Source organism: Vombatus ursinus, unplaced genomic scaffold (assembly GCF_900497805.2).
Source record: "Vombatus ursinus unplaced genomic scaffold, bare-nosed wombat genome assembly UNPS02009132.1, whole genome shotgun sequence".
Lineage (NCBI taxonomy): Eukaryota > Metazoa > Chordata > Mammalia > Diprotodontia > Vombatidae > Vombatus > Vombatus ursinus.
Genome location: NW_020948910.1, coordinates 189,357 through 208,598, shown reverse-complemented (window position 1 = coordinate 208,598; position 19,242 = coordinate 189,357). Strand labels below are relative to the sequence as shown.

General features: G+C 33.8%; 1 protein-coding gene across 2 annotated transcripts in view; it reads left to right on the top strand.

The window, feature by feature from the left end:
• Positions 1 to 19,242, top strand: part of STXBP5 (syntaxin binding protein 5) — a 204,918-nt gene that overhangs the window by 58,239 nt on the left and 127,437 nt on the right. For both annotated transcript variants that reach the window (XM_027850654.1, XM_027850655.1), the window contains exons 6-8: positions 1,186 to 1,249; positions 6,175 to 6,258; positions 11,610 to 11,733. In XM_027850654.1, coding sequence (XP_027706455.1) covers positions 1,186 to 1,249; positions 6,175 to 6,258; positions 11,610 to 11,733 — 272 coding nt within the window. The remainder of the gene's footprint in view (positions 1 to 1,185; positions 1,250 to 6,174; positions 6,259 to 11,609; positions 11,734 to 19,242) is intronic.

Genomic DNA, 19,242 nt, shown 5'->3' with positions numbered 1-19,242 from the left:
AGACATGTCACTCTACCTCTTAAAACTCCATGCATCTCTCTGAGAGTAGAAATTATAGAATGGTTGCTGATATGCATTGGTGGAGGAAATTCCTCACTTCTATACCAATGAAATCATTGTTGCTTTTAAAAATTTAGATGATGGCATAAAAGCCTGTGGATCTTCTAGACAGAACTGATTATAATGGAACTATAATAATTTTTAATTTTTCTTTTTTTCCCCACTATTCTGTTACAAATACTGATTTTTTTTTGAAATTCATTGTAAATGTAAAATTGTTTATAGGTATTTAATTTATTAAGCATTAGTGGACTATTTATATTTTTTGTTTTATCTCTATCTTTGACATAAGAGTAATTTAGTGATGTGCTTCTTATGTGTGGGTATAAATGTAATAGACATGAAATTTCAAGCTTTTTTTTTTCCCTTTTCTGTGGTAGGGGTACAATTATCATATATTAGTTCTTGGATAGTGTAGTTTTTCATTATCTTTCCCTACTTTCAGTAGAACACAATTTCAAATGGGTGGGACTGGTAGCAGGTGTCCATATAATCTCACAGATGGCTCTCGAAGTGGGAGTGGTCTCTCAACTTTATAGGGATTTAAGAATAGGGACATGCTTCCTCCCACTGAATAGGCATCAACTCAACCATATTCTTATCTGTAGGGGCCCTATTTCTCTGAGCAAGAGTGGGTGGTGTTGCTTTTGTTGATTACTTACATTAACATAGGCCATCACTTTATCTTTAGTTTGGTCTATTTGTGATCTGGTCTATGAAATTAGATGGGCTGTCCTCCGGAATGGTAAGATTACAGGAGAAAGGAGAGGAGTATATGACATACTTCTTTGTGGTAGCTTTTAGCTCTGCCAAGAACAATCTTCATTTAGTTTCTATATGTAGATTTAAATGGCAATTGCAGCCTTGAACAGATTTTTTTTTTCTTTTAACAGTTGTTGAATAGTAAGGATCTTAGTGTAGTGATTCAGTACTAGCTATATCTTCATGATGGTTCATCTCAGTTCATTTATATACCTTTTGTAGAGCAGATTGAGTTGACAACATAACTTCTATCTTTTAAAAATATTTGTTCACATCCTACTTATTTAGCTTTAAATGAATATATTTAAGTCTTTGGAAATTGTTAATTAAGGAAAATCTTATTATAAATTTTTTCTTCTTTAGGTCATCTAAATCTCACCCAGGACCTGTTGTCCATATAAGCGATAATCCAATGGATGAGGGAAAGGTAGATTGTATTTTAAATTTTATTACTAAAATATTTTTGAATATTCCACATAAGGACAAAAAAGCATGTTAAAAACCAAAAAGTACTTAGCTTGATATCATAGGTTATATATCTTACCCATTTTGTTGTAAAACAATAGAAAAAATTAGAATCATTTTCATTGTAGGAAATCTAAACTGTTGCCTAAAAATTTCCCAATACAATAAAGCTGGACTTAAGCTGCACTCTCCTGAGGTAGTATTTGTGGTAACTTTTGGGCCTGGCTTTTGTACATATTGAGCTGGTTGTCCCATAGGTATCTACAACTTAACATGTAATAGGTATAAAACAGAATTTATTATCTTACATCACTCTTCCCTCCAACTCTTCCCTCTTCGAAACTTGCCTGTAACTATTGAAGTTACCCGGGCTTGCAACCTTGATATCATTCTTGACTCCTCATTGTCACTCAGTCCACCTGTCCAGAGGACAAACCTTGTTTTTCACTTTTACAGCTAGCATCCTTTGTATGCCTCCCCTTCTGTTCACCCACACAGCCACCACCCTGGTTTAGGCCATCATCACATCTTACCCAGACTGGTGCAAAAGCCTTTTAATTGGTCTCTTTGCCTCAGGTTTCTCCCCACTCCATCCTTCAGTTTAGCTATCAAGATGATTTTGCTAAACATAGGTCTGACCATGTTACCTCCCTGCTGAGTGAAGAAAGTAATAGAGGAAACAAGCATTTATTAAGTGCATATTATGTGCCGGGCACTATACTAAATAGTTTTCAAATATTATCTAATTTTGTCCCCACAACAACCTTAGGGGAGGTAGCTGTTATTATTATTCCCATTTTGTAGTTGAGGAAACCAAGGCGGACACAGTTTAAATGAGTTGCTTAGGGTGAGTTCATATTTGGACTCAGGCCTTATGACTCCAGATCCGGTGAGCTATCAACTGTTCCACCAAGCTGCTTCCTCGGTCGAACTCCCATGGCTCCCTGTTACCTCTAGGATCACATATGAACTACTTTAGCATTTAAAATGCTTCAAAACTTATAACCTTCCTCACTTTCTCACACTTTATTCCCTTCTACACAATCTAGTATATAGCTCTGTTGGCCTCCTTGATGTTCTTCATACACTGTACTCCATCTCTGGTCTTAGTGCCTTTACATTGACTGTCTTCACTCCTGGAATGCTCTGCTCTTTCAGTTCTGCCTCTTATTTTCCCTGGCTTCCTTTAAGACTCAGTTCAGATCTTATCTTCTGCAGAAGACTTTCTTGATTCTTCCTCTTTATTCCCTAACCCTTCTAGTGCTTTTCCCTCTCAGACTGCCTCTACTTGATTGTAAGTTCCTTGAGGGCAGGGATGGTTTTTGCCTTTCTTTGTATCCTCAGCATTTAGCACAATGTCTTGAAACATAGTAAGTCCTTACTAAATGTCTTTTGACCAACTAAGCTGAAATATAAATCCAGCAAATATTTATCGAACTCTTTATACCAATTTCACCGCGTCAAAGTATATGTTGATTTAATTTGGAGGGTCTTAGCAAGTAGTTAGCATTTCTCTGTCTCCTCATCTTCTGTCACAGATGTTAGTATATAAATAGTAGTCATCTTCATTTTCTGCAAATGCTTATCTTGAGTACTACAGTACAAAATGATAAAATGTTCTATGAAATTATGTTTCGTGTTGCCTTTGGATGCACAATAAAATCAGCCCTGCCAATCCTTTTATTTTGTTCCTCAGGAAGTAATTGTGAGCTCTCCTTTTGTTTAGGTGCAACTTTCTTTTATATGGTCAATACTGATAATGTATTTCTTCCATTAGTATGTACACTCAGTCATAGGACAAGGATCTCATGTTTAGAATACTAAAAGCTAAATTAATATTCATAGACAGACTGAAAACTATGAGTCTTTCTTCATACCCCCTTTTCTGACACTTTGTCGCAGTCAGTTTGGAAGCAGAAGGGAGTCATTTAGGACTGAAGTGCATTTTGTATTTTTCCTTTTTTTCCTAGGTTGTTCTGGCCAAAGAATTGATCACCAATGGCTAGCCTGTGGTGATAAACCTCTCTGTAGTTAGGCTATTCCTCTGAAAGTAGACAGCCTATTGATATGACTATAATTCAAGCCTTGGTAGCTTCGTGGTAGAAGAACCTGCTGAAGTTTGTGCTCCTTTGGCACAACTTGTGAATGAGTGCAGGATTTGTGGTTGCTGTTTGCTTTACTTACTGTTCCCTGAATGTGCCCTTTCCTAGAGCTGAGATTATTTCATTCACTCCTGGAGTGCCTCCCTCCCCACAGATTTCTCTCTGTGGTATTTGAAAAATGATATAGTCTAACTCTCTAATTAAACTAAAGTCTAATTCTAATGTATTTTTAGGGTAGGATCCCACTTAAACTGTATTAGACAAAAACTCAGATCTTACTTGTTTAGATGTGTGACTTTTTGTTCTTAAAAACGGTTTGAAGTTGTTGAAGAAATAACATAATAGCTTTTTAGTTTCTCTATGGCAGTGTGCATTTTTGGTTTGCTGCCTCTTTGGAATCAGAAGTACCTGACAAGAGTAGCACAGACAAAGCAAACTCATCTTAGGGATGTTATTTATATAAATAGGTGTAAGTATATAATAAAAGGTATTTAATAAAAAACAATATATTTTGATGTTAACTTATCTTTCTAATGATTCATTTAATGACTTCTGTAAGAGCAAAGGTTAAAATAAAACTCTTGTAAATATAATTAAATGTACCTTATAACCAATTTTCATTTCCTTTAGATATATATTTTATTTTTTTCCTCAACTTAGAGGCTGTCTCAGATAATTTTGGTTTCTGGTCTGTGTTGTCTTATCTTCTGTTCAGCTGATATTTAAAATAGAGGTGTTAATTTTCTTTTACACTATTTCTTCTTATGTTCCCAGGTAGATTTTACTTTCTCTAAGAGGAGTTATAAACCTCTGCTACTCCTATCTCAACTTCATTCCTAAATTGCTCATTAAATGGACTTTTGCCAGACTCAGCAATTGAATCACCACAGGCTGTGGTATGAGGCCAGTAATGCAAGATGTTCCAATAAATCTTAGTGCAATTTTACTGTTAAAGAGTTTAAACTTAAAATTGCACTTAGACTTTAGGTTCACCCTGAACAACCTGCTTTCTTTTAAAGAGAGAGACCTTAGTTTCTTCACAGCATTTATTAACCATCTACTAAAACAAAATGTGTTAAATATGTATATTTACAAGATCTTCTGAAGATTATTCCCATAACTCACTATAAACTGATTTTTATGTATCCTCATTATCAGTAGTGCATTTTTCCTTACAGCTACCGATAAATTCTTATTTCCTAGGGTAAATCAATTTCATGTTGTTCTGTCCCCATAGTAAAAGAAAGATTTTAGGTCAATAATACCTAAAAGTAATGAAAGCTTCAATTTTACAGCAAATGTACATCAAAAGCATTCAAAACATAATTTTAAGTAGTTTAAGTAAAAGGATCATGTCTGTTATTTAATATTTTACTCAATATAGTACAATATTTTTACAAATATTAAGTAAATACTTATATACTTCCTTGAGTGTTTATTAATTTTTAAAAAATTGTGTGTCTAGTTTAATCCAGAAACTCATCACCCAACATCTCCTTCCTCAGTTTTTATAGTGGTTTTATGTTTCGGGAAGTCAATTTTAAAAAGTAACCAAAAACAATATATGAGGGTGAAATAGGCATGGAGAATATTTGAACCCTTGAATAAGAAATGCACAAATGCATAGATCTCCAGTAGAAGGCTCCAGTATGAGCCAATGCAGTATTAAACTTCTTTGTACTCTTTGACATATTTTTCAAAGTATCTTGTTATTTTTATGCATTATTGAGGTACTTTTTAAAGAAAATATTTATGAGCTGTTTTAATCCTTAAACTTGACATCTAGTGATAGAGGCCTGCCTTATCATTATGATGAAATGTTAACTCAGTAGATATCAAATGACTATGGTATTTGGAGGAGGTGAAGAAAAGAAATATAAGAGAAATCAGATTTTACCAGGAGGTTTATGGAATTTTAGATTGTTCAGATGAAAAACTTTGATTATCATATATTAACCACACATCCCAAATTTTGACTTTATTTCTAGTGGAGAGCCTTTCCAAATTCCTTAGAGCTTTGATGCATGCTGAACTTTGTCCCCATTCCAAGATTCTATAGAAGCCCATAACCGTTGAATTCTAAAAGCACGTTCTAGAAAAAAAAAAAAGAATTAAAAAAATACATTTTTTTAAATTGACTTTGAGTTGTATTCAGAGTATCTTGTATTATTGGTTATAGTTTAGTTATAAGAGAAAGATGAAATAATATTTTCTTTCTCAGGGTCTGCTCTTTTTGATCGAGAATTTTCTCCTGTGTTTTCCAGTAGAACCTTGGACAAGTAACAGAATTGATCTTAACTATTATATACCTGCCACTAATTTTTACTAAACATGGTAACACGTAAAAGACTTTGCACTGCTTTAGGGGGAAAAAAGACATTATGGGCATTCAGTGTAGTAGGGATTAAAAAGAAGTAGCAGTAAGTATTTAATGACAAAATACAATTCTAGAGAACTGAAAATGTACTTGGATTCAACTCTGTGATAATTTTTGTGATTTTTAGATTAGTTCTTTAAAAAAAAAAGTAAGTGAATAGTTAATGTATAATGAAAGTGTCTAATTCTCAAGAACCTAATATTTATATTAATGAAATACCCACACTTGACCTATGTGCATGATAATGAGAGATGAAATAGTTCAATGATTTTAGAAATTATTACTTCAGAGCAAATGAGAAAACACAAAATTAAGATGTTTGTTCCTACTGAAACCTTTACTTTCTGATGATAAATATTGCATGTAAATGATAGTGTTCCTTTTGATAATGGTTTTCTTTTATTATAGCTTTTGATTGGTTTCGAATCTGGAACAGTAGCATTATGGGACCTCAAATCAAAGAAAGCAGATTATAGGTACACACATGATGAGGTGAGTCTCTTTAATTAAAAATCAAAGTATTTTGCTGATGTTTTATTTTTCATAGTTTAAAAAGTACCAAGCAAGATTCCCCTAGTACTTAAACTAATTTGTATTTAAAAGTTGAGCATCATTTCTTTCTCTTATTTGAAGAGATGGGAGATTATGTGTGTAACCTTCCATGTACTATCAGATTTAGTTAGTGTATTGGTCATTTTTGCTGAGCTGCTTTTTTCCCTTCTTTCCTTTTTATCTTTTGTTATAAGAGAAGGAAGATTGCTAGTTGAGAATTGAGGGGTTCTATAAGGTTATATAATAAGAAAAGTTATGTATAATTTTTATAGAAATATAGTAAAACAAATTGAGCACCTTTTAAAAAATGATGTTAGCATGTTCAGGCCACAAAATATATTTAAACAATAACATATTAGATGACCATTTAAATTAATGGATTTTCCAAGGATTACATTAATGTAAGCACTGGAAAGATCTCACTCAAATTTTAGAATTGATCTTTTCAGTTGTGTGCAGTGCTGTATGTTAATATATGTACATATATACACACAATTACATGTAGCTATATGGTGTGTATGTACATGCATATGTATATATAATATAGTTAAAAATTAAAATAGTCTACATGTCTACTTTTGTCAGTATGTGTATTCAAGAAGGTAGGGAACTTAGGAATGAATGAAATAATGTATATGTATAATATAGGTCCTATTCAGAATATTAATTATTAGTAGTGTTTTGCCTAATGACTGATAATGCTAAAGGAAAATTAATATCCCTGTATGAAAAATTATTACTTGAAGTTTGTTTAATATTTGTTCTCCATATCCAGAAGTCCCCTTCTGCCTCACACCCCATCTCCTACTTATTGTAGCTCAGTTAACTTCCTACTTTACTTAGAAGATTGAGACTGTCCACTGATAGGAGTTTGTCCAACTTCCTTCTTCCATATCTCAAAATATCTCAACTTTATCAACTTTTCTCTCCTCCTTCCCTCCTATTTTAGGTGAGCGTTAGCCTTATTAAGGTTGCTAATCTATGTATTTGATTCTTTCCCTTCCTGTTTTCAGTAAGACCTTTCTTCAGCTATTATCCTCTGTCTCTCTTGCATCTTTAGTCTTTCTCCTTCAAATTAACTTACAGATTGTCTTCTTAATCCTTTAAAATTAAAAAAAAAAGCAAACCTTCCTTTAGCCCTTCTTATGTGATTGCTCAAGCTACTGACCCATTTTTTTCTTACTAGTCACTACCAGTCTTATTGGAAAGAGTATCTAGCTGGTGCCACACCTAAACTCATTTCATCCCTTTCCATCTGGGTTTATTTTCAAACTTTCTACTTAAATTGTTCTCGTAAAAGTCACCAATGACTAATGAGCAAGTCTGATGGTCTCTTTTCAGTCTTTATGCTCATTGATCTCTCTGTATTATTAGATACTTTTTCTTCCCTTGGCTTTAGAGACAAGAGAAAAGAGTACTTTTTTGGTTCTCTTTTTTTCCTTTGTTTCATTTTCTTGCTACTCCTCTTTTTCTCACATGTATGTTCTTTCTTTTACATCTTTTTTCCTCTCCTTTGTTCTCATTGTTCCTGTTCTAGTATAGGCCCTTATTGATAATTTCAATTCCCTTCTAACATATTTTCCCTCCTTTCCATTTCCTCCTCTAACCCATATTTTACCTTACTACCAGACTCATTTTTATTATGTATAGATCTGGCCAATAAATGTTTTTAAAATAAATAAATAAATAAATAAATAAAATAGAAAAATATCCATGATAAAATGGCCCTCTTCACAAATTGGTGGAACCATCTGGGTACTAGGCATGGAAAGGTCAGAACAAAATGGGTAGTAGAGAATTGCTTTCTAAATTTAAGAAAGAGTAAGAACACCTAGCTATTCTAGATTGTATGAACTCTACATCCTTTTGTGATATTAGATTTATCAGGTTTGATTACTGAACTATTGACAGTGATCATGAACTGGAGAAGTACCTGTGTGAAGGGTTTAATAGGACCAAGTTAGTATCTGTTAGATGCATCCTTATATATGATGAGGAAATAGAAGGCGCACCAGCTTTCATCTGAAAAAGAATAAGCAGGGTAATTGAGGTAAGGCCAGGAAGCTGACATGAATATGAACATTTACCCATATAAAAATAAAGATCTGGCCTCAAGTAATCACGTAAAGTCGGTTTGCGGTTCTGTGATATGACTTTATTTATGATGCTTTCTTATTACTTTTCCCCCATTTGTGAATTTAGAACTTGAAAAAAATCCCTTATATTAAAAAGTGACACTTGTACAGTCCTTTCCATAAACATTTTAAAGTTACTTTTCCTAATTTAAGACTTCAGCTTTTCTATGACCTGAACCTAGGCCCAAAACAAATAATTTACTTTAAAAATAAATCATCTAAGTTCATTTGAATTGAGTTTTTCTTTTTAAAAATTTAGTGATAACAGCAAGACAAACTAATAATTTGCTCTTTAATTATGTTTTGAGCTACTTGGATTTGACTAATAAAGAACATAGGTGCAAGATCTATCTTTTTAATTTGGCTTGTCCTAAAATAACAGTCAAATGAAAGCTACTATGTTCTTTAAAATTTTATTTCCAAGGTACGACCTTGCATATTGTAAGATCATCACTTATCATAAAACTTTAGTCATGAGATATTAATCTCCTGATGTTTAAGCATTAGTGGCAGAAAAAGTATAATTATTTTTCTTTACTCTATTTGTACACTGGTTGTAGCCAGAATTGATAAACTATGGCCTGAGGGCCAAAGGCCAAATCCAATGCAGCTTCTTTTTATATGTATCAGTGAGCTAAGAATGTTTTATTTTTTATCTTTTTAAATACAATGAAACTTTATTTAAAAATGTAAAAAATGTTCTTAGGTCATAGGCTGTATAGGAATTTGGGAGACAGAGCACTTAGCTACGTTTTAAAGTTCAAGTCATCTAGATGTGATGAACTCTACGTTTTAATGTGATGATAGATCTGTCAGATTTGATTACCGAACTGTAGCCAGTTGGCAGGCTACAGTTTTGGCCCATGAGCCATCGTTTGCTGACCCCTAATTTATAGGAAAGTTCATGATTTCAGAAATGCAAATATTTGTCCTGTTTATAACATAAACCCATTCTTCCTTACAACTGTCCTATATAAATGTTAGCTATTAGTATCATCATTACTATTGTTGTTGTCCTTCTATAAATTATTCTTGGAGTTCTGCTCACTTCATTCTGCAATAGTTCATTCTACCCAGAAGTCTGAAATCTCTTTTTGTCATTTTTTAACAGCATAACAATATCTGGTTACATTCACATACCACAGTTTGTTCAGCTATTCCCCAATTAACTTGAGGCTTAACAAATGACTATTGATGTGTTCATGGTTTTTGAGAGTTGCTGTGGCCAAAAAATTGATCACCCCACAGCCAGCTTGGAGGTGGTGAGCTTCTCTAATCTTAGCTAGTTTTATTCTTAGATACAGAGATATAATTTGTCACCAGGTTACACTGTTACAAGTTACAAACTTGGTTTAGAACCTTCAAGAATTTTTATTCCACTAGAATAGACTTAAAGAATCCAGTGGCCTCTGTACATCAGAGTTGTTTTTTTTGTAGCATATGACTAGGAGTTCCATAGATGTGATACCTGTTACCATAGGAATAGTTATATAAAATAGATAATTACTCATAAGAGCACCTCACTTCTGTTTATTCTCCTGTCATTTCTTGTTTTTGATTTACCTGAATTTTTTTTGCTCCATTACCTTTTAGTCATTTACCTATCTATCTCCTCGCAGGTGGTTAGCTTTCATTTACATTCTGAGACTACATTTACATTCCCTTCTTTTTCCTTCAAGGCTTAGCTATTCTGCCCCTATGCCCTCATCTTACTGGAAAGTGAAAAGAGCCTTGGACTTGAGTTAGATTTGAGATTGACCTCAGCTCTTCAGACTTCAAATCCAGATATCTTCCCTACATCACTAGGTTCTATTACTTTCCTTGTATTACAGTCTTCCAAGGACTCACTTTTTTCTCTTCTCTCAGATATTATGCCTCCTATCTGTCCTTCACTTCTCTGACCTGGTATATTCTTCCTTTGTTCGTAACTTGGGCTGCCCTGTCTACCTTTCTACCTCTTTCCTATTTACAGCTTTCCTACTCGCTAAGTATTTTTTTCCCCGTTGGTTGCTTTGATCATAATCTGGTACTCTGGCTCTATACCTGGCAGCACTTAGGGTAAATGGCATTTGCATCTTACACATATTGATACAATTTTTCAGTGCACAGTCTGGACAAAGGTGGTGTATTTGTGTGTGTGTAAAAAAAATTAATAGAATAAAGTCTATAAAAAAGCTCCTTGAGAGGAGGGATTATTTCATTTTTTGTCTTTGTATCTCCAGCACCTAGCATAGTGCCTGACACTTCAGAGGCATTTAATAAATGCTTGATTATTGGTAGATTTGAAAAATGATAAGGAATCACAGAAAACAACTATAAACACTTGCAGATTGTATATAAAGTCCTTCATTCACGATTTAACTCCTTCAAATATTTAATGACATATTTCTATCCCTCTATTGCTGTGAACATTTCTGTACCATTCCCACTGAGTGGTATGTTTTTCAAGAATGATCAGTAATTTTTAATGTTATCCCAAAGAAAAAGAGGCTAAATTTGCTTTTTTGAAAATAATGCTTTCCTAGAGTCCAATAGAAATGATATTTGGAGTAGTTATATTATTTTCCGTTAATAGGAATCAAAAATTGGCTGTATATATAGAAAAGAAGAAAGTTGATGAAATACATTTAGTTTTGTGGTATAAGCAGTAGCTTATTTTCTTTATGAAACAAACAAAAAAAATACATTGTGCAATAGATTTTAGACTTTCATTGTGCCATGGTAATACTTTGATAAAGCTGCTCCAAAAGTACTTATTTTCAGGGATGTTAATGGAAGTGATTATCTATTTTAAAATGAGTTTATTGATGCTTTTAAGTGTACTTTGTTCACCTAAAGCACTATATGAAAATGAACTATCATTATTATTATATTGATATACTAATATATGTGTATATATATTGCTTGCATAATGTTTTCATCATATTGAGTGGGGAATTTTAAAAAAGGCAAAAATTAAGTATTCATTAATTTCAAATGAAATCTTATTTTTCTTACATTTAATATATTAGGAAATAGTCTTGTTGCTATTTACAGTAAGCATACTAATTTGAGGATATTCTAAAAACTCTAAAATATAAATCATTTACAAATAGGAATATTTTAGTTTTTAATTATTTTTTAAATGAACATTTTCTTCTTGACTACCTTACATAGGCTATACACTCAGTTGCCTGGCACCATGAAGGAAAACAATTCATTTGTAGTCATTCAGATGGCACTTTGACAATATGGAATGTCAAGTCTCCCACCAAGCCTGTACAGACAATTACTCCACATGGTAAGGCAACTTATGATTTAATACTTAACTTCATTGTGACAGGTTTTTTTGTACAGTCTCCTTATTTCAAGGTGAACTAAAATGTTTTTGACATATGCGTGTATGCTTTTGTATTTTAACAACCCCAAAATAACAATTACAAATTCATTTTGTTAAAAATCATAATTATACATTTTAAATCAGCTGGTACTTTTTTCTGCCAAAGATTTATGAATTTAAGCTTTGGAAGGCTGAGGAAAAACATATTTTTTTTATTAAGGAATCATTTCTTGAAAGTGTCCTTTCTCCAGTAGTCTGAAAAATCAGCTTTGTGATAATGGATGAGCAAGCAGTTTATCTCTCTGGAACTCAATTTCCTCATTTATAAAATGAATGAGTTGGAATACCTGAATATGGATGTACCTAGGATCAGTTAGTATTTTGTGACCATGACTTTAGGTGTAGGGGCTGGATCTGTGATTTCACTATTAAAGTGAACTAATTCATTGTAGATTGTAGTTCAGCACCTTTGCAATTTATACACCTAGAGAGTTGACTAAATTTTGGAAATGTTTAATGACTTGCCTAGGGTCATACTGCCAATATGAATGTGCTAGCAGTGCTTCCTGGCTATAAGGCTGGCTCTCTAACCGCTATGCCATGTTACATCCCAGGAATCTATCACTATTTAAAAATGCAGAAAAAGCTTTACACTTTCCTTACTATGACATACATGGGAGAGTCAGTACTTTATAAGCACCTTTAAAAATGATTCATTTTTTCCAACAGTGTATGAGCTTAATGATTTTTGCATAATGGTTTCATATTTAGGGTATTATCAGTTAAATTCACAACTGTAGATGATTCACACACTGTGATTCTTAGTTGCTACTTACATCTCGCTGCCCCCTATCATTTCTCCCTTGTGCCACTATTACCATAGAAGCAGGTGTGTAGAACTAGGGGTCATTTTTTGTACAAAAATGTAAGATTATATTACATACTTTGAGCTTCATAAAAGATATTTTATATTAAAATTAATTTTTAAATAAGGAAATGAGAGGTTGAATTTTTTAATGTGGGTTTTTTTTTTTTGGCTTCTCTTAATACTAAATTGTATGCATGTGTGTTTTAATGTGTGTGCATCCAAAGGCATCGCAGTAAAGAAATTTAAGAAATAAATAATTGAATGTGGCTTTTATTTCCTGAAGCAACAGTGATTTGTAGAGTGTTTTTTTTTCTTGCAGTGGTTGCTTACTTTAATGGTATTTGAAGCAACATGATATGCAATATAAATTGTTAACATTTTGTAGCAGTAGTCATCATATAAAAATTTTAAAAATTTTCTGCAATAAAATTTAACAGTATACTCAGAAGATTTCTCTTTATTAGAGATTTCACCTTGCCATCATTCACTAAGCATATTTTCTTCTTACCACCATCCTTCAATAGAGGGAGTTTGGTGTCTAGATGCTGGAGCAGCAAATCATGTTGCTTACACAGTAAACCTTGAAGTGTTGCTAAACTCTCCAGCAAGATTTAAGTTTTGCCAACTTCATTGAAGCCTGAGCAGCAAAACATCAACAACAGTGACTAGTTCATATTAAGGCATTTCTGTCATCTATGTCTAAACCCACAAGAAAATGAAACAGAGAAGCATCATGCCGTAATGGACAGAGTGCTGAATTTGATGTTAGGAGGATTTGAATTAAAACTCCTAAACCAACATTTAGCTGTGTGTGCTTGGGCAAAATCAAATAAGCCTGCTGAACCTCACCAGGAAAGTGGGATTGGTAATAATATCTGTAGTACTTACTTCACAGCATTGTTGTCAGGCTTGAATGACTATGTAAAGTGCTATGTAAACCTTAAAACACATGATAAATATCACCTATTGTTGTTAAGCTAGTAGAAGTGAATTGGTCTTGATCTAGCTATCTGAAATCTATCTTCAAAAAGAACAGATAATAATTTATTGACTTGCCTAAGTGAAAATTTCATCCTTCAAAAGATAGAGAAACCAATAAGGATAAGTTGCATTCTGGATTTGATTCTTACTTATGGGGAAGAATTGGTTTCTGTGATAGAAATGGGAATCTGGAGGGAAGTAACTACTCTGTTTTACGGTTTGTGATAGAGAAAAGGAAATCTAAACATAATCTGTTATACACTGTAGATTTTGGGAAAGCAAATTTTCAAAAGGTTTCAGTGGAAAAGATAGATAAACTTCTATGTACTAAAATTTTAAGTGGAAAACCAGACTATATGAGAGATGCTCAAGAATAAAATTTTGAAGATACAAAAAGAGAGAGTTCCACTGAGGAAGAATAGAATGGGATGGAGGGAAGGGGTGATATATGAGTTGCCTAAAGAGGGATAAATCAGTCCAGGTTGGAAACAGAGCAGGTTAGAGCTTCTAGGCTAGTCAATGTGGAGAATTGGATGTAAAAGTGTATCTCTGGCACTTTTAGACTGAGTGAGACAGGAAGAACCAGTCATAAAAAATAATATAAAAAAAAGTCATGCTAGACTAACTACTTATTCCTGTTTTTAACCAGTTTACCAAACTATTGGATACAGAAAATACTATAGCTATATTGTGATGAAGATTTTGATCAAGTACCTCAAACTATTCTTATACTACTAGATGTAGTTTAGATAATACATTGAAGTAGATTAAAAAATGTTTGAATGCCTAGACTCAGAATAGTTGCTAATGGCTCAATATCATCATGACAGAAGATCTTCATCAAAATACTCCAGGGACCTGTGATGGCAGTGTGCTGTTTAACATTTTTTTCAGTCACTTAAAGGCATGTAAAACATGATCATCAAACTTGCAGATGATGCAGAGCTGAAAGGGTTAACTAACACTGGAAAATACAATCAGGATACAAAAATGTTTCTAGGCTAAAGCACTGGATTGAAGCTAATAAGATGAAATCCAGGGACAAATGTAATGTATTACATTTGGGTAAATAAAAATGATACAAGTAGAAGATGAAGGAGACATGGTTGGATTGCAGTTTTTTTTTTTAAGAACTGTGCTTGAAATACCATTTCCAAAGATCTTCATTAGTGTGGTAAGGAAAACAAAATTGTCATCTTATTTGTTTTGATGTGAAATACTGGAAAAATCCTAACTCCAAGTATCATGTCTCAGAAAGTTGGAAGATGGATACCACATTGTATCTAAATGGCATTGCAGTTTTGCTTATTTTATTATTATTTTCCTATAAAAAAATAAGCTAGCATTTATATAGTGCTTTCAGGTTTGCAAAGTGCTTTACATATTATCTCATTATGTCCTCCTTGAGACTGAGACAGGTTAAATGACTTACCCAGGGTCAAAAAGCTAATAAGTGTCAGAGGCTAGATTTCAACTGAGGTCTTTCTCTTTCTAGGTTCAGGGCTCTAGCCTCTATATCAACTAACTACCAAAACTCTAAAATTCAGGGTTGCAAAACTATTTTTTTTCCTGCTTATCCGAAATCTTAAAGTACATTCAGTGAGAAAAAGCAAAAAGCAGCCAGGTCTTAACATAATCCTTGCAGCAAGCTCAAGAGGTGTGGGCCAGTAATTGCTGGCATTTCAGTCTTATCCATACCACCTCCTAATTACATCAGCATTTTTTTCCTGGGGAAACTGCTATTTTATTGAAGAGAAGAGGGCATACCAGAATTTTCCAGCTTTGTTCTACTTCCATTGGACCCAAGTTAGCATATCAAGCCAGAAATTTCCATGGTGACAACCCTAGGGATTATAACCTCACTATCTGCCTATTGGGAATTCCTGTTCTAATATTCATGAAGGTGAAGTAAACACAGCTTAATTGAATTTTCGTCTTCACTGATATAGGATTAACAAGGATTAAAATGACATCTAGTGGTAAAGCCTGGTAGTCTTTTTTGTGTGCCAGTGAATGTTCAGTGGTACATTTCATGTTCTAACTGTTCAGTGTTACATTTCATGTTCAAAGACTACACTGTCTTAGAAATGCATTGGTCAAGTGGTTGATTGCTCAAAGCACATAACCTGCAGGTTGTTGTTGGGGTCATTTTCTAGAATGAACACACACACACACACACACACACACACACACACACACTCTCTCTCTCTAAAAAATGTGTGTGTGTGTGTGTGTGTGTAAGAAGTTGATTTCTAAAACTTAGAACAGCTTTTTGCCTTCTCAGAAATACAAGTAGATTGGTATAGTTGATTATTATTGTTATTAATAGTTAATAATTAATTATTATTATTGGCTGTTACTATTCCTGAAATTCTTATTGACCTTCCTATATTAGAAAGATTGTTGTGTAGGAGCTGGAGAGCCAGCCTTGAAGCTAAGGAACCTGGTTTTAAGTCCCACTTCTAACTCGTACTGACTGTGTGATTCTGGACAAATTGCTTAACCTCATTCATAAGTTATAGAGAAAGTGAATTTGTAGAGGTGATTTCTTCACCTAGGAATTCCTAATATCAATGAAATCAGAGGTCTTTTCCCTTCACTAGATTATTTGATGTATCATAAGTCTCTCCCTTCTGTTCTGCCTAAACAATCATGACAAATATTTCTTTAAATGGATTATTTAGAATTCATCTACCTAGTATGCCACAGCAACAATGTTAAATATTTAGACGCTACTAAATATTATATTAATAGCTAATTTTTAATAGTAAAATTCTAGGTGTTACTTTGAGATATTTCTCCCTGGAAAACCTGAAACAGGAAAAATAAGGGGCCACTTGAATTTAAGAATCTCTTTTCTAGAATTGCCTTCAAAAGATTATCCTGTTATTAACCCTTTAGAGGATTATTATGCCTTCAAAGGATAATCCCTGAAAGATTATCCTACAAAATGATAGAATGGAAAGGAGTTGTAAGATCCAAAGTAAGTCAATTAACTATAATTTCTCAATTTCCATATCTTTAGAAAGAGGGTATGGGATTAGATTGTGCTTAAAGTTCCTTATAACTCTTAGTTTTAGCAATTTATCACTCATATAGGAAACAACAATTTATCACTCATATAGAATCATTTATAGAATTCCTGTTGTATGTATTGAAATTACAGTAGAGGTTTAGGGGTCAGAGAAGGAAAGGAGAAGATAGATAGAAGGGATTTTTTTTTTTTTTTTTGTTTGGTGAGGCAATTGGGATTAAGTGACTTGGCCAGAGTCACACAACTAGTGAGTGTTGTGTATCTGAGGCTGGATTTGAATTCAGGTCCTCCTGACTCCAGGGCCTGTGCTCTATCCATTGTTCCACCTAACTGTCCCCAGAAGGGACAGTTCTTGCCAGTTGAGTTTGGAAGAGAACACTATGTGTAAAATACTCTGATAATAATTAGAGGAAATGCTCTTAGACAGTAGTCTAAGGGTGGAGACTTCACAGAGTTTCGAGTCAGTCAAAGGGGCGCACTTGAGAACCTAGACGGCCACAGGTTCCCCACCAGTCCTTTTCCTCATCTTATAAATATGGAAACTGAGGTCCAGAGAGTGGAAGGAAAGTGGCCCAGGTCACATCTGTAGCAGAAATCAAACCCGTAACCCTTGACTTCAAATCCAAAGGTTTTTCATTGCATAAGCATTTATCAAGTATCTGCTGTATTCTCTCTCTTCATTCTCTTTTCTCTGAGTTCCCCTAGACCTGTAGAGTCTTAACTATAGTCTTGATGCCCTGTTCCCTTACTCTGAGCCCTTAGGCAAAAGAATTATGTCAAGTAGCATACTCATAGGTGAAAAATAATGTAGTATAAACCATTATCAAGGAGCAGAATAGTGATTAGTAAGCGAATTCAAGAAGGCTTTTGGAGTAGGTAACTTTGAAGTTTTGAAGGAACTTACTGGGAGAGTACTTGAAAAGAATGTGCTGGTACATACAGACATATGAAGATTGGGGCAAGCAAGTTATTTGTAAGAAGCAATAAACCAGTTAGCTTGACTGGAACAGACTATGAAAGAGTTTTGTTAGTTTATGACTTGAAAGATATATTGAAGAGATACATGTGATATGTGGTATCAGTGGGCATAGCAGTATATCAATACAATGCTTCTTCAAGCCAGTCATAGTATCAGGTGACATTTTAAAGTGTCTTCCCTTAATTTTTCTTTCTACTATGTCTTCTATGTAATAAAATTCTTTAAGGAAAAAAAACAAACATACATTCATATATGATGTATTTCTCTAAACCTAATTTCTTCTGTGCTGATTTCCAGTTTTCTTAACAGTTCTTGTTAAATAGGGAGTTCTTATCTGAGTATTCTGTTATTTGGTTTATCAAATATTTGTGAATTTTTTCCATCTTTATTTTTATAGAAACTTTAAAATTTCCATTATTAAGCATTAATTTTTTCCCCTTTCCACCCTCCCCCTGCCCACTGAAAAGAATTTGAAAAAGAAAGCAAGGAAGGAAGATCAAAGTGAAAGGAAGGAGCAATTGCTGCATTATCATAACCATAGTCAAATAATACAAATCGACACTTTGGCCGTCTAAAAATACATTTTTCACTCTGCGTATTAGTCTACTGTGTTAATATCATGAGATGGGCAGTATTTTTCTTTATCACTCCTCTGGAATCATGGTTGATCATTTAGTTGAGTAGAGTTCTTAAAGTCTTTCAGAATTGTTTTTACAATTTTAATGTCACATCATACATTGTTCTTCTAATTTACTCACTTTATTCTGTATTACTCCATATACCTGTTCCCAGGTCTCTCTGAAGCTGTCCTTTTCATTTTTGTAATACAGTAGTATTGTATTATATTCATATGCCATAATTTGTTCTGCTAGTCCCCAGTTGAAAGATACCTCCTTAATTTTTAGTTCTTTGGCAAAAAGAGCTACAGTAAGCATTTTTATGCATAAAGGAATTCTTTTCTCTTTGATCTTTTTGGGGTATATGCCTAGTACTCATATCTGTGGGTCAAAGGGCATCATATAACCTGTTTTCCAGAATGTTTGGACCAGTTCGCAGCACCACCACTGCCACATCAGTGTGCCTGTTTTTCTTTCTTTTTTTTGTTTTTAATTTTAATTTTTAGTTTTCAGCATTTAGTTCCATAAGATTTTGAGTTCCAAATTTTCACGCCATCTCACCCCTCCCCCCACCCCAAGGTGGCATGCATTCTGAATACCCCTTCCCCTAGTCTGCTTTCCCTGCTATCTCTCCCCCTCTTCCCCTTCTATTTTCCTGTAGGGCAGGATAGATTTCTGTACCCCATTTTCTGTATTTCTTATTTCCCAGTTGCATGTAAAAACATTTTTTTAAACATGTGTTTTTAAAACTTTGGGTTCCAAATTTTCTCCCTTCCTCCCTCCCCATCCACCCTCATTGAAAAGACAAGCTATACGTGTGCAGTTATGCAAAACACTTCCATAGGAGACTTGCTGTGAAGAACTAACTCTATTTCCTTTAATCCTATCCCGCCCCCCCATTTATTTTATTCTTTCTTTTGACCCTGTCCCTCCTCAGAAGTATCTGCTTCTGATTACCCCCTTTCCAATCTGCCCTCCTCTCTATCATCCC